At 45.1% G+C, this 24,182-nt stretch overlaps 1 protein-coding gene across 1 annotated transcript in view; it reads left to right on the forward strand.

Moving 5' to 3' along the window:
• Ccdc180 (coiled-coil domain containing 180) overlaps positions 1-19,374 on the forward strand; it is a 51,359-nt gene extending 31,985 nt beyond the window's left edge. Inside the window, exons 29-37 of the mRNA XM_048348298.1 lie at positions 8,272-8,349; positions 9,809-9,875; positions 10,536-10,677; positions 12,897-13,057; positions 13,643-13,780; positions 14,253-14,364; positions 16,730-16,835; positions 17,472-17,607; positions 19,219-19,374. Of these exons, the coding sequence (XP_048204255.1) occupies positions 8,272-8,349; positions 9,809-9,875; positions 10,536-10,677; positions 12,897-13,057; positions 13,643-13,780; positions 14,253-14,364; positions 16,730-16,835; positions 17,472-17,607; positions 19,219-19,374 (1,096 nt within the window). The remainder of the gene's footprint in view (positions 1-8,271; positions 8,350-9,808; positions 9,876-10,535; positions 10,678-12,896; positions 13,058-13,642; positions 13,781-14,252; positions 14,365-16,729; positions 16,836-17,471; positions 17,608-19,218) is intronic.
• The last annotated feature ends 4,808 nt before the right edge of the window (positions 19,375-24,182 follow it).

Here is a 24,182-nt window from a genome sequence, read left to right on the forward strand (position 1 = left end):
GAAGAAGCCAGGGACAGTGCTCAGGCCCTGAGTCCAAGGCCCAGAACTGGCAAAAAAAAAAAAAAAAAAGAAATCTGTCCTCCAACACCTGGCCCACAGGTTGTTTCAGACTGCTCACACAGGCAGGGAGGCTGATGGGCTAGGCAATGTATTATGGGTTTGAGGTGAAAATTCTTTTTTAATATGTGATCCCACCATCATCTGTTTTGATGTTCAGTCTTTTTTTTAAATTTAATTTATTTATTAATTGAACACAATTTTTTTTGACAAGGTGTTGTGCAAAAAGGGTACAGTTACATAGTAGGGCAGTGTGTACATTTCTTGTGATATCTTACGCCCTGTTTTTCTTTCCCTTCTCTAGGTCAGGTAGACATATATACAATATACAATGTATCAAGAACATATACAGTAGCCCCGTGGCCAAACCCAAGAAAATTCGCCTAGGGCTTTAAATGTAATGTCGATATTAGACAATATGTCGGCAGTAGTCTTATATGAACGTACATACCTAGCTTTTGAGCTATTGTATTCCACTGAGAGGTCAATTTTTGACCTTTATATGTTGAGTAGTTGTTTGGTTTTAGTTACATACTGTTGGGTCGCTGCCCCAATCCTGTGGGAAATACCATTTGACAAGCAGTTTTTGGTTTCACGGACCTGGTCTCTACTGTCTCTCCGTCTCCCTTTCTTAACAGTCATATATCAGGGAGATCATGCCCCTTTGTTTTCTGTATTCTAGGCTTGTCTCACTCAACATTATTTGTTCGAGTTCTGACCATTTCCCTGCGAATAACAATATTTCACCATTCCTAATCGCTATGTAGTATTCCATTGTGTACAGGTACCATATTTTTTGGATCCATTCATCTGTGGAGGGGCATCTGAGTTGTTTCCATATTTTGGCTATTGTGAATTGTGCTGCGATAAACATGGAAGTACAAATGTCTTTTTGATATCTTGGGACTTGCTGTTTAGGATAGATGCCTAGGAGTGGTATGGCTGGGTCATAGGGTAGGTCTATATTGAGCTTTTTGAGAAACCTCCATACTGTTCTCCAAAGTGGTTGTACTAATTTGCACTCCCACCAACAATGGAGAAGGGTTCCTCTTTCCCCGCACCCCCTCCAACATTTGTTGTTGCCTGAGTTCAGAGTATAGGCCATTCTAACTGGGGTGAGGTGGTATCTCAGGTTGTTTTTATTTGCATTTCCTTTACTACCAGGGATGTTGAACATTTCCTCATATGTTTCTTTGCCATTTTTATTTCTTCTCTTGTGAAGTCTCTCTTTAGCTCCTTTGCCCATTTCCTAATTGGTTTATTGGGCTTGGAGGGGCTTAGTTTTTTGAGTTCTCTGTAGATGACAGAGATTAGGCCTTTGTTGCTGTGCTGGTAAAGATCCTTTCCCATATGGTTGGCTGTCTTTCTGTTTTGGTAGCTATGTCCTTAGCTGTGCAGAAACTTTTTAATTTGTAATAGTCCCATTTGTCGAGTCTCTCCCCTATTTGTTGTGCCCCTGGGACTCTATTCAGGAAGTTCCTTCCTGTGCCTATAAGTTCTAGCATCTTTCCTACTCTGTCCTTCAGTTGTTTCAAGGATTCAGGTCTGATATTGAGGTCCTTGATCCATTTTGAGTTGATCTTGGTGCATGGTGATAGGCTTGGGTCTACTTTGAGTTTTCTGCATATGGCTGCCCAGTTCTTCCAGCACCAGTAGTTGAAGAGGCTATGTTTATTCCACTGTATGTCTTTAGCTCCTTTGTCGAATATCAGCTGACTGTAAGAGTGCAATTTTATTTCTGGATCTTCAATTCTAATCCATTGGTCTTCCGATCTGTTTTTATAACAATACCAGGCTGTTTTTGTTATGATGGCCCTGTAGTAGAGCTTGAAGTCTGGTATTGTGATACCTCCTGCACTGCTTTTTTTGCCTAGAATTGCTTTGGCTATTCTAGGTCTTTTGCTGTTCAATATGAATTTATGGATTGCTTTCTCTATTTCAGTGAAGAATGTGACTGGGATTTTGATAGGGATTGCATTGAATTTGTATAACAATTTGGGCAATATGGCCATTTTCACTATATTGATACTGCCTACCCATGAGCATGGGAGGTCTTTCCATCTCCTTGTGTCTTCTTTGATTTCCCTTATTAGATTTTTATAGTTTTCATTAAATAGGTCCATCACATCCTTGGTTAAGTTGATCCCTAGGTACTTTATTCTTTTTTTAGCTACTATAAATGGAATTGTTTCCATAATTTCCTTTTCTGTTTGTCTATTGCTGGTGTACAGAAAAGCTGCTGACTTTTGTGGATTGATTTTGTATCCTGCTACTTTGACAAAATGGTTTATTAGGTGTAGGAGTTTGGGGACTGAGTTTTTTGGGTCCTTCAGATATAAGATCATGTCATCTGCGAATAGGGATAACTTGATTTCTTCCTTGCCGATGTGGATCCCTTTGATGTCCTCCTCTTGCCTTACTGCTATGGCTAGGGGATTCCAGCACTATGTTGAAAAGAAGTGGGGAGAGTGGGCATCCTTGTCTTGTTCCTGAGTTTAGGGGGAATGATTTAAGTTTCTCTCCATTTAATATGATGTTAGCAGTTGGTCTGTTGTATATGGCTTTTATTGTTTTGAGGAATGTTCCATCTATTCCTGTTCTCTCCAAAGCTTTTAATAAGTATGGATGTTGTATTTTGTCAAAGGCTTTTTGGGCATCGACTGAGATAGCAATGTGATTCTTGATTTTAGTTCTGTTTATGTGGTGAATTACGTTGATTGATTTACGGATGTTGAACCATCCTTGTGACTGTGGGATGAAGCCTACTTGGTCATGATGTATAATTTTCTTGATCAGTTTCTGGATCCTGTTAGCTAATATTTTATTGAGGAGCTTTGCATCTGTGTTCATTAGTGATATTGGTCTGTAGTTCTCTTTTTTTGTTGAGTCTTTGCCTGGTTTGGGAATGAGTATGATATTAGCTTCATAGAATTAGTTTGGGATTTCTCCCTCTGTTTCTATTTCATGGAAGAGTTTGAGGAGTATTGGTATTGGCTCCTCACTAAAGGTTTTATAGAATTCGTTGGTGAATCCATCTGGGCCTGGGCTTTTCTTTGTTGGGAGGTTCTTGATTATCTCCTGTATCTCACTGTAAATTATTGGTTTATTTAGTTGATTTATTTCTTCTTGGTTCAGTTTGGGCAGTTTATACTTCTCTAAGAATTGATCCATTTCTGTAAAATTATTGTTTTTTACTGAATAGAGGAAATAGCTCCTTATGATTGTTTGAATATCGTGTGTACTTGTTGTAATTTTTCCGGTGGAGTCCCTGATTTTACATCTCTTCTCTTCTTTTTTTTTGTAAGTCTTGCGAGGGGTCTGTCAATTTTATTTATTTTCTCAAAGAACCAGCTTTTAGTCTTATTTATTTGTTGAATGGTCTTTCTATTTTCAATCAGATTTATCTCTTCTTTAATCTTTGTGATATCTCTCCTCCTAGTCATTTTAGATTCGGTCATTTCTTGTTTCTCCAGTTGTTTTAGTTTCATCGTGAGGTTATTCACCTGCTCTGCTTCCATTCTTTTAATGTGAGTGCTGAGGGCAATGATCTTGCCCCTCAGTACTGCCTTAGCTGTGTCCCATAGGTTTCTTTGTGATGTATTTTCATTGTCATTGTGGCTTATGAATTTGTTGATTTCATATTTAATTTGGTCTGTGGCCCATGTGTTGGCTAACAGTGTGGGGTTTAGCCTCCAAGAATGTGTATAGCCTCTGTGGTAACCGTTGTTATTGAGGGTTATCTTTAATCCACTGTGATCAGATATAATACATGGGATGACGTCAATACTTTTGTATTTGCTGAGGTTCTTTGTGTGGGCTATGACATGGTCTATTTTGGAGTATGATCCATGGGCTGCTGAGAAGAAGGTGTATTGGGTCTCTGTAGGGTGGAAGATTCTGTATAGATCTGTCAGATCCATTTGGGATATGGTGTTACTTAGGTTCTCAGCTCCCTTGCTGATCCTCTGGGTGTTGGATCTGTCTCTTGGAGAGAGTGGGGTATTAAAGTCTCCCACTATGATTGTGTTTGCGTCTATCTTGTTCTGTAATTCCGTGAGAATTTGCTTGACATATGTGGGGCCTCTTTTGTTCGGTGAGTATACATTATCACTGTGATGTCTTGATTCTGGATTTTTGCTTGTATTAAAATGTAGTGTCCTTCTTTGTCTTTTTGAGTTGATTTTAATGAAAAGTCCAGCTTGTCTGAGATCAGGATGGCTACACCGACCGTTTTGGTAGGTGCTTTTGCTTGGAAGATCTTGCTCCATCCTTTCATTTGGAGCCTGTTTTTGTCCCTTGTTGTAAGGTAGGTCTCTTGTAGACAACAGATGCCAACTTTTTGTTTGCGGATCCATTCTGCCAGTCTGTTCCTCTTTATCGGAGAGTTTATGCCATTTATATTCAAAGAGATCAAGGATAAGAGTGTTTTTTCTCCTTCCATTTTCTTGTTGAGCTGTTCTTTCCTCTTTTTTTTTTCTTGTCTTTAGTGAGCTGCTCTTTCTGTTTCTGTTTCTGTCTGTGTGTCCTGTACGATCTCTGTTGGGTGGGATTCCCCTCTTAGAATTCGCTGTAGGGCTGGTTTTTTATTCACATACTCCTTTACATCCTCTTTGCTATGGAAAGATCTGGTTTTCCCTTCGAATGTGAACTCCAGTTTCGCTGGATATTTAATCCTAGGTTGCATATTGTTGGCCTGTAGAATTTGGATGGTGTTCTTCCACTCACTTCGCACTTGGTAGGTTTGCGTGGAGAGGTCTGCTGTTATACGGTTCCTCTTCCCATTGTAGAAAATTTCTTTCTTCGCTTTGGCTGCATTCAGAATTTGCTCTTTATTCTTGAGATCTGAAGTCTTGAATATTATGTGCCTTGGGGTGGCTTTTCTGGGGTCTGGCCTGCCAGGTGTCCTATAGACTTCGGTTACCTGGATGGGGTCCCTTGTGAGATTGGGGAAGTTTTCTGCAATAACTTTATTGAAAATATGATGAAGCCCTCTGCTCTGGTACTTGGCTCCTTCTTCTATTCCAATTATGCACAGATTGTATCTCTTGTCTTTGTCTATTAGTTCCTGGATTAGTCTGCCCTGAAGCTTCACCGTTTCTTGTAGTGTGGTAATTTTCTGGTTGTTGTTGGCTGCTTCATCGTCCGAGAGAGATTCTGGATTCCATATGGTCAATTCTTTGTGCTGTGGATTCAATTACGGAGTTTATGGATGTCAGAGAGCTATTTATGGTTGTCAGGTCAGCTCTGATCATGGAAATTTCTTCCTTTAAAGAGTTGTATTTTTTTTTTTTTTTTTTTTTTTTGCCAGTCCTGGGCCTTGGACTCAGGGCCTGAGCACTGTCCCTGGCTTCTTCCCGCTCAAGGCTAGCACTCTGCCACTTGAGCCACAGCGCCGCTTCTGGCCGTTTTCTGTATATGTGGTGCTGGGGAATCGAACCTAGGGCCTCGCGTATCCGAGGCAGGCACTCTTGCCACTAGGCTATATCCCCAGCCCCAAGAGTTGTATTTTAAATCTATTTTTTCATGCATTTCACTTCTCAAGATGTTAAGGTCTTCTTTAACGGAGGTTTGCATTGTATCCATTTTCGCTTCCATTTCTTTCTTGGTTTCCTGGATGTCCTTCAAGACTTCCACTCTAAACTCCTGGAATTGTTTTCTGATTTCGTTTCTGACGCTTTCCATCATTTCTGTTAACATGGCCTCATTTGCTTTTTTATTCTCCATCTCCTCTTCAGTCGTGCTGCTTTTTGGAGCTGGTGAGTTGGCTTGCCCTTTGATGAACTGTGTTACATTTCTTTGTGATTTGCGCACCTGGAGATTTGTGGGTGGCTTCCCTGGTTTTGTTTTGTGCTGGTTCCCGCTGGTCCGTCAGTGGGAGCCTTGTGCCCTGGTATCCTGGCTCTGGGTTTGGGTTTGGCTGTTGGACCTTGCTTCCCAATGGGTGAGCGTGACCTTCTCGGTTGTTGCTGAGGTGGTCACTCTCCCTGCACTTGGGGGCCGGTAGGTTCTGTGTCTTTCTCTGCGGGACAGTGTCCTGCCGCTGTGCTATGCTGACCCTAGCGTGCCCCTGTTGGGGGTTTGCTGGTCGCTAATTCAGCGTGGCGTGGAGGCTTATCTCTTCTTTGGTTCTTTTTTCCACTCTGTATCTTGGTCAGAGGAGCTCACCTCTCAGGCAGTTTGCCTTCCTGTGTGGACTGCTCCGGGGCCGGTGTTGTTGAGGGGCCGCCCACCCACTTGTGCAAAATGCACCAAACTGAGTGGGCACGGGCCGATGGAGAGCTCTGTCCTCCTGTGTAGGTGCTGCCACGGTGGCCCCGCCCACCTGAGCGGGGTACGCCTACCAGAGCGGCGCTGTCGCCAGGGGCCCCGCCCACCTGTGTGCTGTGTGCCCACTACAACGGGCGCTGCCGCTGTGGCCCTGTCCACCTGAGCTGGGTACGCCTACCAGAGCGAGCCCCGGGTTGTTGGGTTGTGCTTACGCCCTCCCGTGAGTCCGCTGTGGGGGGTGGTATGTGTGGGGCCCAGTGGGATCAACTGTCCAGGTGCGGGTTAATGCCCTCAGACTGTGCCTCCGCTGCGAGGGGGGTGCGTGATCAGGCCCAGGTGTCCCTGCTGTGCTAGTATTGCCCACCGGCGCCTGTGATTTTAGTTGTAAAAGTCCACGAGGTCCAGGCGCTTCGGGTGGGGCTTGCACTGCTGGCCGTTGGGAAGGGGGCAGGGCCGGTTCGGCCAGTTCAGGCTCCTGGGCAGCCTTGGGGCTGCTCCGCCCTTGCCCTGCTAAACTCCTGTGACTTCCCAGAGCCTGATGGGAGCTTCCTGCCTGATTTGGGGGTTCTTTGTTCCCTCGGGGTGGGGAGGGGGAGGGAGGGAGTTCTAGCTTCTTTGTAGGGTTTGGGTCTCTGACAGCTGGTCTCCCGTTGGGGGAGGGGGTTATGGGAGACTCACTGGTCCTGGATTGTGTGTGTGTCCCGTACCGCCGTTGGTCCTTCGGGGGTGGCGAAAGGTCGTGGTGTTGTCCCCGGCTCTCCCCTTCTGCACCGCTGGGTTCCCCAGCCGCTTATGTCCTTTCCTGGTGTGGACCCGAACTTCCTGTCACCGCTGTCACTGTGTGTCTTGGTCTGCACTCTCCCTGGTGTCCGTGGAGTCCTGCTGTCTGGACTCTGTGCTCCTGGCAGTCGGTCTGCTGATCGCTAGGTCCCCTTTCCCAGCCTGGCCCTGTTCGGGCCACGGTCAGCTGGTGGGGGGAGGGTGCCCTGTAGATTCTACGGCTCCGTGTGGGTTTTTGGCTCTTCTTTTTTGCTCCTTTTTGTTTTCCTGCGTTTCTCCACTGCTCTTGGCTGCTGGTTTTGCTGGGTTCTTGATGGGGTGTTGGGTGCTGGAGTTCCCAGCCAGTATTCAGTTGGAGCAAGTCGGGGTGCCTCCCTACTGTGGCGGCGCCATCTTCCGGATCTTTTGATGTTCAGTCTTTAAGAAGTTATAAAATGAAGTCTATGTTGCCAGGACTGCCAAATAAGAGAGGGCCCAGGGTTTTTTTTTTTTTAATGTATGTGCCAGTACTGGGGCTTGTACAAGATCTGGTGCTGTTGCTGAGCTTCATCCAATCAAGGCTAGCATTCTACCACAGCTCCAACTTTTTGCTGGTTAATTGGAAATAAGAGTCTTACAGACCTTCCTGCCCATACTGGCTTCCAATCACAATCCTCAGATCTCAGTCTCCTGAGTAGTTAAGGTTACAAGCATAAGCCAACAACACCTGGCCCAGCTCAATTTCAATCTCAGATCAGTAACACCTATTTTTTGGATGAGTTTGTTCTAAATACTTTATAGGGCATATTTAACATTCAACGTTGCTTATTGTGTATGTGAAATTCATGTCTAACAGGGTATATCATATGTTTACTTACTTTGGTTAGCATAATGTGGGTCACCATGATTTTGTTTGGGCCCTTACTATGGGTAAGGGTAGATGAAAATTTCTGAGTTTGAGTATCTGTGCCCCTTGATCTCTCCCTGTGGCCTCTGCTGGGCTTTAGCAGTAAAGTGTTCACTCCAAGGTAAGTTTTCAGAGGAATGGTGAAGTGTCTTGTAGGGTTTCACCTCCACAGCTTGATTCATAGGAGGCCTGGCATACTCCCAGGCAGAGCTTCCGCAGGTCCAGTTCTGTCTTTTGTCTAACCCCAAACTGAAGATTATTGATGCACCTTCGTCCTACAGCATGTCACGGCACTCCAAGCCGAACAGAATGGACAGAAAGTACCAGGTGGGGACAGGCCCTCTCCTTCAGTTGAGTAAGTGGCCATAATGTTCCCTTTAACTCCATCGAACCAGTTGCAGCCAGGAGGCCACCAAAGCAGAATCCATTGAAGGGCTATGGAGACTGATCAGAAGAGGAGGGTGAGGTGGGAACAGTTATGGGGCAGTCTATTTCATCTACATGTGTGGAGAGATGTTTTCGCCAACATTGTGTATTTTTTCAAGTTAAGCATCCCATGGTAGCAGGCAGCAGGGTTTTTGACATTGAGATGGGGAGAGGATGGTGTGGGGGGGAGTGCTTATCCAATGCTGCCCTCATCCATTTTTTTTCTATTTTTTTCTATTTTTTCTATTTTCTTCATTATTCAGGGATCAAAGATCTGGTCCATACAGTACAACTTCATTTCAAGGAAATGTCAAGTTCAAGAGACTCAAAGCCTCTGGAGAAAATCAAGCTCCACAGTGAGCATTCATCCCCTTAGTGAGGGATTCCCCAGCACCACTTCTTGGCAGGAGTCTTAGCCCTGCAGACTCTTTCTCTCTCTCTTTCTCTCACTCTCTCTCTCTCTCTCTCTCCACACCCTGTGTTAGAGGATGAACTTGGGCACATGGCAATGTTAATTGTTTACTTGAGAAAATAGTGACTCATGAACTGGCAGTGCCAGGTGCGTATGGTTCATGGCTCTACCAAAGGAGAAAACTTGTATAAGGTGTTCACAGAGGCAAGATGAAGAAAATATTAGATTTGCTGGTGTGAAAAGTCCCCACTTTGACATTAATTGGCTATTTCTGATTGGTTAAACTCAAGTTTTGTTTTCCTAAACTATGGCCATTCATTCTGAATTGAGTTCTGCTTTGCTCATGCAGTTAAACCCAGGAAGTACAGCTATTTCAGCCTAATGACTTCCCAATTCATATTTTAAACACTTGGTGTAGTTTATAGTCTGTTGCGAAATGTGGAGAAATATGTAGATTAATCAGCCAGTCAAATCAATCCACCTGAATAGATCTCTGTAGGAGGTGAGGCATACGCTGAAGTAGTAGAACTAGGCAGTCAAGAATTGGTACTGGTGGGCTGGAAATGTGGCTTAGTGGTAGAGTGCTTGCCTCACATGCATAAAGCCCTGGGTTTGATTCCTCAGTATCACATAAACAAAAAAATCTGGAAATGGCACTGTGGCTCAAGTGGTAGAGTACTAGCCTTGAGCAAAAGAAGCTCAGGGACAGTGCTCAGGGCCTGGGTTCAAGCCCCAGGACTGGCAAAAAGAAAGAAAGAATTGACATGGAGCTGGAATCTGAGGAAGAACAGGAATCAATGTGATGGAGAAGGAAGTTGGCAGCTCTGTTTTGGAGGTAAATTGGGGTGTGCAAAGGTCCTGCCAATAGAAAGCAGTTATCAGAAGTGGCAGGGCTAAAATAGAACACTTGGAATGTTCTGGTTTTGTCCCTGTTGGTGTATCTAGAAGAGATCTCACAGATCTGCTTGTGAATATTGCAGAGATTTCAAAGGAATCATCATAAGCCTCCTCTGGGAGAGCAACGACCACCTGATGACCGTTGTGGAGGTAAGGGCCATTGCCCACCAACCTGTGCTCACTCAGGAAACAGCCCCCCCCCCCACCCCGGCTGACTTTCTACAGTCTGCTGATCATGAGCACTCAGGAACAGAGGCTGGAGACCCCTTATGGTCTCCTTAAATCCTGTCTTGTTGTGGTTTTGACCTTCCTAGAAATCATCCCTAGGTCCTTAAACATTTATTTATTCAATTACATCATCATTCACTGAATGTTTCTTGGATACCAACTGCATGCCAGGTATTGGTGTGCCAAGAGGAACAAACTCAGTCTCTGTCCCTAAGGTACCCAGTACCCAGCAGAAGGTCAACAGACATGGATGGTGGGGCACAGGGGACCATGCAGGGCTATGGGAATGACTTGCCTAGCTTTGTGACCTAAATCCTGCATCCTGCTTGGTACTTCCTAGTCAGCTCCCAGCTAGTCACAATTTGAGGTCTTGAAGGAGAACGAGGATTTTGTTAACCCATTCAAGGAGTAAGGAAGGCCATTTAGGGTCTAGAGCCATGCCAGGTAGGTTCTGCAGGTAAAAAGTGGCAGGAGCAACACAAGCAAAAGCTTAGGGATGTGGTAGTGAGTGAACCAGAATCCATGACCCCTGCCCTGGGTGGGGAGAGCCCTCACTCACACGCTGTTGAACTCTTCTGGCAGGAGTTTTACCGCAAAGAGAAGCGCCCAGTCTCCAGGCCTGAATGCATGCATGAAAACTTCGACCAGTGCGCTGAGCACATCACCAAGAAGATCATGGAGTACCAGAGCCAGACAGATGAGTACCACACTTCCTGCGTCATGGGTGAGTAGGCAATAGGCTGGAAAGTGTGGCACAAACTAGTGATGGATCTCAGCCTCAGACTCTCCTCTTGTGGAGTCACTGGGGAGGCAAAGGAACCTCCCTGTGGAAAGCTGACCTTTCCAAATTGGGTAAAAGCAACAAACAGATTTAATTGCGAGAAACACACACACACACACACACACACACACACACACACACACACACACACACACCCCCACGCTCACTTTTCTTGACGAATGTGGAGTTTTTTATTTTTATATGTAGCCCAGGCCAGCCTTGATCCTCCTACCTCAGCTTCCACAGTGCTGAGATTATAACCATGTACTACCATGCCCATTGAAATGTGACCTTTACCACTAAAAACACTTTGTTTCTTCCAGTTATTTCTGGTTTCTGTTTTGTTTTTGCCAGTCCTGGGGCTTGAACTCAAGGCCTGGGTACTGTCTCTAGCCTGTAAGTACTCAAGGCTAGCACTCGATCACCTGAGCTACAGAATCACTTCTGGCTTTTTCTAAGTAGTTTATTGGAGATAAGAGTCTCAGAGACTTTTCTTCCTGGGCTAGCCAGAACCATGATCCTCAGATCTCAGCCTCCTAAGTAGCTAGGGTTACAGGTGTGAGCCACCAGTGTGTGGCTCTTCCAGTTATTTTTGACAGATTTATGGGCATATTTTCTTACCTTTCAATGGTCTTAAGTTTATTTGCAGAACTGTGCAATCTTCACTACCACTGCTCTTTGAATTCTCATTACTCCATCCTCTCCTGGCCCTAAAGAAGCAACATCCTACTGTCTGTATGGATTTCCTCCCTCTGTAGCTACAGTCAGCATTTTGTTTCTCCAGGTCTTACTTGCTCCCAATGTCCTGTGGTCAAATGGGCTTGGGAAGTGCTGTAAATTAGGTAACCCTGTGGCAGACTCAACTTTCCCTCAGGAGAGACCTCCATTTATTCTGGTAGTCCAGTACCTTTGCTAGCTCTCCATTTGCAAACTTGTAAACTGCTAGGTTACAAGATTTGGGGAATGGAATATTTTAAATGTGTTGATAAGGTAGCTATAAAGAAAGAAACACACAAGGCCACAATTAAATGCATATAGGAAATCTAAAGGATAAATTCAGAGCAAACCTTGGTCACTGCCCTGACCCCCAGGTGAACTTGAGGTTCAAATTCCATGGCCTCTAGGGCACTGGGAACTGGAGAGAAATCTGAAGACCATCTAAAGTAGGAAGTTTCACATAAAAATGGACCTCTAGTGGGCTCCACCTACCAAGTAAGGGAATGAACTAGAAGAAAACGATTCTATCTGAAGCCTTGGTACTGGGGGAACAAAACTAAATGAAACAAACTATAATGATAATCCAGAACTGTAAACCGTCTCTAAATGATTTCTCTACCTGAATTCAATTTTTTTGTGGATCAGTAAAAAGATCTCAACTTAAATTGATTGACAGCATTCAGATCTTGCTTAATAGAAGCATTACAAACCTCTCTAGAAAACTCACCTTCAAATCAGGCCTCTGACTATACCCACACACACAAAAAAATCCCAGAATAATCACTCAATATAATAAACTAACAATAAGCTCCTATACAGAGTACCATAAGCAAGAAGTACAGAATGAGAACAGCAAAGACTTCAGATATTGAAAGTACAATATAAAATGATGTAAATATAAATATATAACACAAAAGAAGGCATCTGAAACCTGAGTAAAGAACAGGAGAGCAAACAAATGGAATTTCTAAAAAGTCAAAGTGAATACTAAAAATTTAAAACCACGATTGAGTTTACTACCAAGTAATACACCAATGAAAGAGGAATCAGTGAACTGGCAAATATTCATAATGCAACACAGAAAGAGATGAAAATATTGGAGACAGGTGGAAAAGTGAACAGAGGAGCAGGTGGTTATTTGAAGGCAGAGAAGAGGGAGGAGACTAGAGTCAAAGCAATGTTTAAGAAGCAATGGATGAGATCTTGGCAGAACTGTTGAATGACACAACACAATTTAAAGGAGCTGAGAAGTCACTAGAGTGGAAAGGAAGAGCCCCTTCAACTCATTAGGTTTGGCTAAAGGTCCCTTTTAATGGACTGGCAATTATCACATGGGAGACCAGTGATTTCCCCCTGAGAAACTACTTTGGGCCTTTGTTAGATCACCCCAGCACCTTGATTCTACTCTGTCCCCTCCTCTGGTTCTCTTCCTTCAATTCTTGCAGAATTACGAGCCCAGGTGAGGAGATTTGAGGAGCTGCTACCCCAGGTGTGTTGGCTAGTGATGGAGAATTTCAAGGAGCAGCTCTGGAAAAAGTTATGCACCGCCATGAATGACATTCAGGAAGAGTTTGAGAGTCAGAAGAAGCTGCTAGAGCAAAAGAAGGTGAGGGTTGTAGGACCAGTCAACACTACTCCAGGACGAGGAGTGCTGGCATTTCAGAATGGAGGCAAGTGCTCTTGGGTAGGCCAAGTACAAGGTAAGAATATGAGCCAGGCTGGGGAGTCTTAGATAGGAACTGAGGGACAGGAAGCACCGTGAAATAAAAATGGAGTCACCATTTCTTCACAAATGCATCCATTAAGCTCTATTGTATTTAATGGGAGAATCTTCTGGATAGGGCCATGGTCATTGAACTCAACAATGGCTTCCCACACTGGTTCTTAAAGCCATGGGACATGATTAGTGTGGATTTTTATTGAACTAAAGCCCTGATTGTGCTGGAGCAGATGCTTAGCTTACCCTCCCTCCAATTCCCCAAACAGGCATCAGCCATGCTCCATCTTGTCCTTTCTGCTGCTCACTCCTCTGCCCACCCATGGCCTCTTACACACCCAGGTCATAATTCAGTTCAAGGAACACATCTGTCTGACCATGACTTTAGCCAACAGAGGCATAAGCTGGTGAAATTTTACTCCTGATCTCAAGTCTCGCTCAAAACCCTGTTGAATTCTGGATTTTTGATCAAAGGATGAAAATTCTCAGGAGCTCCATCCAAATATTGGACATCCCACGTATTCCCAACAAATGGAGACTCTAAATGAAGCAGAAGTACAAAGACAAGAAGAGATGGAGTGTGCAATTAAGACCAACAAAGAGAAACTGGAGGTCAGTGAGCCATGGTCATTGATTCTCCGTCTACACAGTGAGGGCAGCATCGAGGATAGCCTTCGTCCGTAGCCAACAGCAGTACAGGGTGTGGCCTTTGGTTGGAACCTGAGCCAAAGCAGTGGGTGGGTTCTGTAGGTGAAGTGGTCATGATTGATTATTTTACATTGATTCCTCTTGACTTCTAAATTCATTATTTACAAAATTAGTAATGACATTTCTCCCCTGATCTTTGTCTAGTTTTATTTTCACCTGTAAATTGGCCATCTTTGAATCTTAAGCCAAATCAACACTTGCAAGGGGCCCCCTGGCTCTAATGATCAGAGTTCAATTAATTCAGACAAAACTAGCAAAATGCCTTTGGCATTGGCTCACCAGTGGGTTCCACAAATCCTTGCTGCAGAGCCAACCTGGTTCTCCCTTGGCTAGCCTCACCTCTTTTCCCTGCATCCCTGCACTGTGTCTCCTCTAGGAATTTGCCTGGAAATATGGCCGCTTTTTCATAGTCAGCTTGGCCAACTTCACTGAGAGGTTCCTGCAGCAGTTGGATGAAGTGGTCACTGTGGATGACCTCCAAACTGCAAGTAAGTTGTGTGCCTGCCCCATGCTCTTGCCCCAGTGAGCTTGCTGGGTGGACTGGTGGAGGAGAGGGGAAAGATGTCAACCCCACCCCACCTCTACCAGGGTACAAATAGCTTCTCATTGAGGGACTTATTGGTGTTCATTGTTTGCATTAAAAATAATTTTTTAATTAAAAAGGCAAATGCTAGGAGATTGTAAAGAAATGGAACCCTAGCCATAAGTTTTTTCATAATCCTTGGGTAAGACCCATTTTTCTCTGAATATGGCATGAGAACCAGAGGCCATGAAGACAGCAGGGGAAACTAGGGAAAAAACAAAGGTCATGAAAGTAAATGAAGTACTATTAGGGAGGTAGAAGGGGAAGGGAAAGAGAGGGGAAAATGAGGGGGTTGAGAAGATATAACAGAAGGACTATGATCAAAGTACATGATATATAATCAAAGTACATTATATGTGATCATATATATATGATCAAAGTACATTCCACATGTGAAATGGCACGTGATGAAACCCTTTACTCAGTGCATTTTAACGTATGCCAATAGAAATTCTTTTTTTTTTTTTTAAATCAAAACAGGGACTGGGAATGTGACTTAGTGGTAGAGTACTTGCCTAGCATGCATGAAGCCCTGGGTTTGATTCCTCAGTACCATATACACAGAAAAACCTGGAAGTGGCACCATGGCTCAAAGTGGTAGAGTGTTAGCCTTAAGCCCACAGAGGCTCAGGGACAGAGAGCATAGGCCCCAAGTCAAGCCCCATGACAAAAAGGTGGGGGGGGGGCCCTGCTTCCAAGCCTCACTTCACACATGAAGAAATGCGGACAATAGAGGGCTTTTATGTGAAAAAAAACAACAAATGGATAACCAAGACATGTCTCTAATCCCATGTTTAAAACACAATAATGGTACCCACATGAAAACTCGCAGATACTTACACAAATCTGTGTGAGACAGAGACTAAGGGGAGAAAAGGAGAATGAAAGACACAGAGCTAAGAGACAGGTATCCGGCTTTTCTGAGCACTTGCTGGCTGGGATGTGGAAAAGCTCCTAAAGCTTTCTTTCCTTCCACAATTAATGACATCTAACTTATATAAATAATGTACACAAAAAGGTTAAGATCATATATTCAGTGTCATCTGTTTATTGCCCCCAAAGCAAAATCCATTCTACCACTAAAGTTTTCTATTACAAAAACACATTTATTCTATAAAATATTTATCACAATAAAGTAACATTCAATGTGAACTAGGAATCAGTTCCACCCAGAAATCGGTGCCCTGCTGTTCACCCTCCTAGTCCCCTCCCCTTCCCCCGTCGTGGATGCGGGCCTGCAAGTGCTAGGTGGGGTTGAGGAGGGGCGTGGCACCAGGACACCTGATTTACAGGTGGACTTCAAAGGCCCATGGATTCTCCTTCGTGAGCATTTCTGGTTGCTGATCTCTATGATTTAGTAATTCATTCCCTATGGTTAAGCACTGGACCATCTATAGTTTCTTACTCTTATAATTGTTTTGAAGATAGACAGAATTCTATTTGGAATCAACAAACTCCTGGCTTGCAGCTTCTGGGTCAAAAACATTACGCATATTTTTGAAGTATTGGCCACTCTCCAATATGATAGGTCTCTTTGTCAAGGCCCAGCCTCATTTAGGAAGGCTTCTAGAAACACGTGGTTGAGACCCCATTGAGGACAGGCAGATAAGATGCACTAGAGCCCATTGTGGTACCTTGCATAGGTCACTAGATTCCGGTGTCTAGGCAGTTTCTGCCTATCTTGTTTTGGGTTCTCTGGGCCAAGCTGCTAGCTCTACCATCCACAAAGGCAAAATTTCAGGCCTGGGAGGCCCCTGCTTCCAAGCCTCACTTCACACATGAAGAAAGCATGGTTCATGACTATAATCCCATCTACATGCAACTAGCTACTAAAGAGGGGAAGATCAGGAAGTTTAAGGTCAGCCTGGCCAAAAAAAACCCAAAAACCCAACATTAGCAAGACTTATCTCAAATAATAAGCCATGTGTAGTGGTACCCTCTGTCGGCTACATTTGATGCATAATTAAGAGGATCACAGTCCAGGGCTACAAAAAGCAAGAGATCCTATCCAAAAAATAACTAAAGCAAAGGACCAAGGACATGGTTCAAGTGATGGAGCACCTACTTAAGAAGTGCGAGGTCCAGAGTTCAAACTCCAATACTACTAGGCAGCTAGACAGCCAGAAGGCACTGGAAAAGGTAGATGAGCAAGCCAGGCTTATAATGGGCAAGGCCACTGGTCACTAAATGTTACCCCAGGGAGAAGTCCCTTTATCTCAGGCTGTCAGCCTCAGTCAGCCACAGTCAGTAACTAGTCTCTTTCCTTATAGGGATGGATGTCCCCAAGCAGAAAACATCACTCCTCATACGGAAGAAACTGGCCAGGCTCTCCCTGGAGGAAGAGAGTGAAAAGCCCCTGATAGAACGTGGGAGCAGGTAAGAGCCTGGAGTGGCAAAGGACAGACACCATGAATGGCTGCGTCTGCTGGGGGCTGGGGGCTCAGGCTTCCAGCTCAGACTAGGTAACCTTGGAAAGGCCTTGAGCTCAAGACTCAGTTTCCTCACCTGTGGCAGTCTGTTGTGCTATGAAGAGAAAAGGGAGGTTGTTCATAGAGCACCCCTGGGCACACACTAAGAGCTCCATGGCTACTGGCTAAGGTTCTCACAAAGAAAGGGTGGTCCTGTCCCAGGAGGAGGTGCATTTTCTCAGGTCACTGCTGTCAGAGAGAACAGAATTCTGCATGAATGCCAAAATCAGTGACTCTCCCAGCTGTGATCTTGGCTGTGTCCTCTACAGGATTTTAAGAATATGAGCCAGGAATCATAGACTCCTGCCTTAGCTGACAGCCTGCAGAGGAAGGGGAATTGAGTTGAGGTGTGGCATCTCCTCCCTATATCAAACCAGTGATTTGTGGATACTTTGGCAGAAGTATGGAAATGGTTTCGGAGAACTTAATAGCTACCTTAAATGCTCTAGGGGACATATACATAGCAGTTTGAAGCCATTATAATATGCTTTCCCAATGGGGATGGTGAGTGGATTAGGAAGGAGGAAGCCATGTATATTTGCAGGAAGTGGCCAGGAATCAAGCCCACTGAAGTCACCATCCAAACCAAGATTCTTCTTCGGAAGACACCTTCAATTACCACCATGAAGACCACCCTGGGTCACCTGGCAGCCGTGGAAGCCCGAGATGCTGTGTACTTGGTAAGGCAGGGTGAGATGGGGTGTCCCAGGGAATGCAGAGCAGTTCAGTTTCACTGCCTTGAGGAGAGAGCTCTTCACTACTGGGTACCCAATATTGGGCCCAAAGAACAGACAATAATGTAGGTGTGCCCCTGAGCTGGAGGTCTCAACACTCAGGATAGCTGATGTCCATAGATAGGTCCAAGGATGTGAGCCAAAGGTCATGACCAGCCCAGTGCTCACAGGGAGCTCTGGTGTTGTAGGAACCCAGCAGAGAGACACATTACTCAAACTGGCCATGGAGAAAATCTTTGCAAGGAAGGACAGCAGAATCAGGGAACAGAGCAGACAGGTACTGAGACAATGGTAATAGCAGATTTCCATTGAGTCATGGTAGCTGGAGTACTAACAGCCCCTGAGTACTTACCTTCTATTTTTTGTTTTAGGGAGTAGGGGGTTAGGGGTCGGGCTTTGTACTAACTAGGCAGATACTCTATTCCTGAGCCACACTTCCAGACCTTTTGTGCTCTGGTTATTTTGAGATGAGTCTTGCTCCCTGCTTGACAGCACAGTGTCTTCCTATTTTTCAGTTCCCACCATAGTCTACGGCCATACCACCCTGAACGCGCCTGATCTCGTCAGTTCCCACCATAGCTGGGATGACAGGCATATACTGCCACACTGAGCTTCTTTGGTTGAAAAAGTCTCAGTCTTCTCTGTTCAGGCTGGCCAGGAACAATGATCCTCCAGCTCTCAGCCTCCTAAATAGCTATGGTGACAGGCACACACTACTATGCCCAGTTATTAGTTAAAAGGAGGTTTCATGAACTTTTCTGCCTGGGCTGGCCTCCAACTAATCTTCCATTCTCAGATTCCTACATAACTAGGATTACAGGTGTGAGTCACCAGCACATGCTTATCTTCTGTTTCTGACATGTGGCATCTCACTGAATCTTCCTTGCAACCTCTGTGGAAATGTAATTATTACCCCCATTTCACTGAGAAGGACACTAATACCTAGAGACATTATTGCCTTGTCACTAAGGAGTGGCAGAGTTAGGAACAGGTCCCAGGCCTGTGGGGTTAGCTTGATGAGAAGGCTGCACCCTCACTTGAGGGCCCTCTCCTTGCTCTGAAGACCCATGGGCCTTGCGTCCTGGTGCCCAGAGAGAAACTCTGTCCTGCCCAAAAGTCCCTTGGCTAGACATTGTGAGAAACTTAAGTACCCAGTGTTGCTGATTCCCTCAGGCTGCTTCCCTAGGGCTAGTCTCTAGCCCCAGGTTAGGAAACAGAATCACACTCCTCCTGAGTTCAATGAGAGCTGAAGGCCCAGGCACAACATCCTGCAGAAGTGTGGACGGCTGAACTTGGAGGGCTCCACTGCAGGACAGGTCAGGAAGCCACAGGGCCCAGAGCCCTAGAGACATGGGTCCTAGTCAGCCTCTCAAGCTGGGTGACTCTAGTTAAATCTCTGAGCCTCAGTCTTGGCATCTGTAAAAGGAGGAAAACAGGACTGACTCAATGGACTGTGGAGTGAATTGATGAGGAATGACCTGTGGCACATGTACTGATGCTTATTCAAGGCAGGCAGTATAGGGCTCCCTCCTCATGGGCCTTCCTGCTTTTCTCCAGAAATTCTTAGCATCATATACAGAGATGCTGAAGAAGATCCAGGATGACAACAGTGCACAGATGAAGGATGCCCAGCATTGGAAGGACAGCTGGAAGCGCTCCATGAATACCCTCCAGGGCCTGTACTTGTCCCAGTCTTCCCCTGACATCAAATAAAGCTTTGTTTTGTGCCATCGCAAAGTGGACTGTAATCTATCCCTGAAGCCATAGCTTCATCACTCACAGAGACAATGTCTTCAAGTGATGGAAAAGACTCTCAGCTTGGATTTTTCTGGGGCCAGATCCTTGAAAACTGGGGAAACAATTTGCTCTCTGGAGAGTCTATGGCCAAGTGAGATGTGTGGGTAGCTGTTTCTAGAACATGGGGTTGGGAAGTGGGGGGGGGGTCCTGGTTATCAGAGTTCTAAGTTCTGCTGGTATCTATTACCAGTTTTCATCATCTGGGCCCCTTCCTTCAAAGAGACTTACCCAAAGGCTTCTCTGGCCTGCAGATTCTTCCCCTTCTTCCATGTCATCTCCTGAAATGCACAATGTCACCATCACCAGCAAGATCTGAATGCATCCAAGCCAACAGAGTAGATGGGATCAGAGCTGTGTTCAGAACCTCATTTTTCCATCCCATCAGTTAGTTCACTGTGCTTCTCAGAATCCCCCTTCTCCCCCAGTGTTGGGGTCAGCTGCTGACCCCAACACCCCAGTGCCAACCAGAAACCTGCACAGTGGGGACCATCCCAGTGTGCTTCCTAGGTCATTCATCATCAGGTGACTTAAAAACAATGTGCTAGCATTACAGGTAACAAATGTGCAGACTTAGGGCTGGGAGAATGAGAAGAATGGGAGGGATGCAGAGCCTAATACAACTTGAAATCTGCCTGGTTCCACCAGTGCAGACTACCAGGCCTAGAAGCTGGTCCTGCCTCCTACCAATGGCCTGCAGAGCCCTCTGGTTATACAGGTTGCCTTGCCTCTGCCAAACTATGTTGTATTAGTGTCGCCATCACCTGACATGGTTCAGAGCTGCTCCCATTTGTGTCTCTGGTAACAGCATGTCACTTCCCACCCTCATGGCTCCCCAACCCTACTTCTTGTTATCCTGCTTTGTTTTCACTCTACTCATCACATATACTTGCACTCATACTTTGTGTGTCCCCCTCCAGACTGTGCTCTGAGGGTCCAGGGAGGACTCAGGAGTTTTCAGTACCCCACCCTGTGCTGACCTGTTACTTTGTACATAGTCAATGTTCATGAAAGAGTTGCTGAGAGAATAAAAGGGAAGATCATGGAACCCCTTCCCCCTCCATCCCACATTCCTACTCTCTCTAGTTCTGATGCCAGAGGAAATCATAGGGGGGGTACAAGGTGGGCCTGTGGTAGGAGGACAGAAGGACTGCTGTGTGACTCTTCTGTGGCTGCAAAGCCCAGGGCACCACTGATTGAAGAGGCTGCCCACACATGGGGGCCAGCACCATCACTCTAGCCCCCAGGCAGGAACAGCAACACACAAGTCACAGACTTGATTCGGGAGGCCTCCTGGCAGTGGTTCTCCAAGGCATGAAGGCAACAAGGCAGGTAATCTGGAGACCCTAGGGGGAGGGTGGGAAACTGTGGAAACCTGCCCTTGTCTACACCACCTGACACAAATAAAGGGGTCTGATATTGTGAGATTCTGTTCAGTTCATTCAGGAAGCATCCTTGCCTCAGCCAGGACAAATGAAGACTTAAAGGATCCAGTGTTCTGGCACCTTGTACTCTACAGCAGGTTATCACCCACCAAGCCCCCAACCCTCTCTGCTCTGAAGGTAAAAGCATTTTCCCAGGGTCTCAGAACATAATGGGCCATTGATGGAGAATTGGGCCAATGGGCACATGCTTATCATGGGCATCTTTGAGGTCATTTACTCCAAGACCCCTAGTGTATACAGGAGGAAACTGAGATTATCTGCTGTAGCCCCTGTCTACAAGTCATGGAGAGGGCTCATCATAGTGCTAGGTACTCAGAGAGGTAAAATGGATCCAGTTGCTATATTTTCAAGGCTGTCCAGGACCTTAGGAAAGGTCCTAAGTTTCTTCCTGCCAATGCTCTGGGCGTCTGGGCATGTTGCTCAGAGACCAGATGCCATTGACTTACAATAGAACTTACTCTAACTTCTTTTGTTCCTTGACTGAGGGGGATATACACTGGTCTAAAACAGATCTGTCGCTTATTCTTTGGACTGTGTATACTTCCAGTGGTCTAGACCTGTCTGTCTCCTAGGTTCAGTTTTCCTCTGACTTGGAACAATGAGCATATAAACATACACTTCATGAAGATGTGGTGTCAAGTTCCATCAACACAGGATGGAGTATTGAGGTACAGTGGCTCAGGAACATCTGGGTGTTCCCTAACACAGGCAGATGCTAAGGAAGCCACTAATAAAGGCCAGGCAAAATGTCCATGACACCCTTCCCCCCCACCCCCTGCCTACACACACACACACACACACACACACACACACACACACACACACCCACAGGGTTTTGTATCTAGACTAAGAACAGGCTAGTGAGTTCTTGCCTCATTGCCTGCAAGCTCAATATGGCCAGGTTCTCAATATACCTGCTGGGCCCAAGCCACATGTACCAGGAAATGCTTTCATCTCACTGAAGCAGGACTAAGGATGGGAAAGACTGAGGATGAGTAGTTACCCCCAAAACAACTAGATGCTGATCTAATAAAAGCGGATTGATGTCGGTAAGACAAAAGCACTTGGTCTCAGAATCATACACAGAATTCAATGTCTACCTGGGCATGATGCATAAGGGGATGGTCCAGTGAAGGCACATGTCTTATCCAAGGCTACACAAAAGCAAAACTCACATTAGATAAAGCAACATATACAGTCATGGTCATTTAACAATGGAAACATGTTCTGAGAATTGTGTTGTTAGGTGATGTTGTCACATGTGATCATCATAGATTATCACATACTTACACAAATCTAGATTGTACAGGTCAATCACCAATATTGTCTCTTGATGCAAACAAAGGACAGGTCATACATTAGATGTATAAGGCTGCTGCCTGTGAAACACAGAAGACTGTTTTATAGTCATTTTTTATATGTAGGAGGATGTCCTAAAATAAGGAATACAGGGCTGGGGATATAGCCTAGTGGCAAGAGTGCCTGCCTCGGATACACGAGGCCCTAGGTTCGATTCCCCAGCACCACATATACAGAAAACGGCCAGAAGCGGCGCTGTGGCTCAAGTGGCAGAGTGCTAGCCTTGAGCGGGAAGAAGCCAGGGACAGTGCTCAGGCCCTGAGTCCAAGGCCCAGGACTGGCCAAAAAAAAAAAAAAAAAATTAAAATAAGGAATACAGTAAATACATACCAGTACCATAGTCATTCTGTTTCAAGTATTATATACTATACATAACTGTGTACACTTTATGGGACTAGCAATGCAGGTTTGTTTACATCAGTGTCACTAAATGCATGTGAGTAATGTGGTATACACTAGGACACTAATTACAACTGCTGTGACATCATTAGGCAACAGGAATTTTTCAGCTCCATAATCTTATGGAACCACTATCATATGCATAGTCCATTGTTGACCAAAAGATCCTTATACAGTGCATGACTTTACTGTAACCTTTCCAAACAACAGTGATACAAACAGGAGAGTCATTTCTTTCTTACGTAACACAGAACTTTGGAGACTGCAGACAGGCAGTACAAACTGACCTGGTGTGCAAACTAATCTCTTTCTTCCTGTCCTTTAGTGTGTGGCTGTCACCATCAAGGTCAAGGATGGAGCTTTTTCCTTTTCCATGAAAGGCTGCTTCTGGAGCTCCAGACAGAGAGATCAACACCACATGTGCACTGCAGAAGAAAGGCAGGATAAATAAAGGCAGGATGGAGGCCACCTCCCAATTTCCCATATCACAATTCTGGTCACATCACAGTGGCCTGCACCTAGTCTGGTCACCCTTATCTGTGAGAGAGGTTAGGAATTTATTTCTTTAATTTGGTCAACTTGTACCTTGACTACAATGGAATCTCATACTTACAAGCTAGGGGAAAATGAAAACTGAAACTTACCAGAGTTCTTTTCCTACACTAAACTCCAACAGGAAGAAGAGAAGGGACTACTTTCAGAGGAACTGGTTATTTGCTTACACAGCACATCGCTTTGTTTCCTGGTGCTTATTCATTCACAGAGATGGGGAAAACTTGGTTCCAAATCAGGGTGTATGATTAGAACCTCTGCTTCCAACTCCCAAGCAGGATGGTTGGAAGCACAGTGCTCTTTCCTCTCCTTGTACCTTGTAAAGAGACCTAAGAAAACCCTTTTCTATTTCATAAAAGGGGAAGGATGGGGGTGGTGGGAGCTATGAATCATCTTAAAGGAATAGCATGTTCTTAAAAAGCTGAATCAAAATTTAGTATCTGTAACCAAAGAAATACAATACATTGGTCCTGCCATTTTGATCCTCATGGTAAATGAGGAAACATTTTTGAGGGGTGGGGAGTGAGTGCCGGTCCTGGGACTTGAACTCAAGGTCTAGGCCCTGTCCCTGAGCTTTCTCCTCACCCCCTCAAGGTCACTGCTCTACTATTTGAGCCACAGCTCCACTTCTGGCTTTTCTGGGTGGTTAATTGGAGATAAAGAATCTCACAGACTTTCCTGCTTGGGCTGGTTTCAAACCAAAAATCTGACTTCGAACTTCAAATGTTAGCCCCCTAGGCATGAGCCACCAGCACCCAGAAAATGAGGAAATATTTAATTAAAATTAACCTACTCCCTCCCATAGGAACTTGATTGCACTATTGGTGGGGATGTAGACTAGTACAACCACTCTGGAAGGTGGTTTTAAGGTTCCTCAGAAAATTAAACATAGAACTTCCCTATGACCCAGCCATATGGCATCTTGGGTATCTACTCAGAATACTACCAGTCAGGATACGGGAAACACATGTG

Source organism: Perognathus longimembris, chromosome 1 (assembly GCF_023159225.1).
Source record: "Perognathus longimembris pacificus isolate PPM17 chromosome 1, ASM2315922v1, whole genome shotgun sequence".
Lineage (NCBI taxonomy): Eukaryota > Metazoa > Chordata > Mammalia > Rodentia > Heteromyidae > Perognathus > Perognathus longimembris.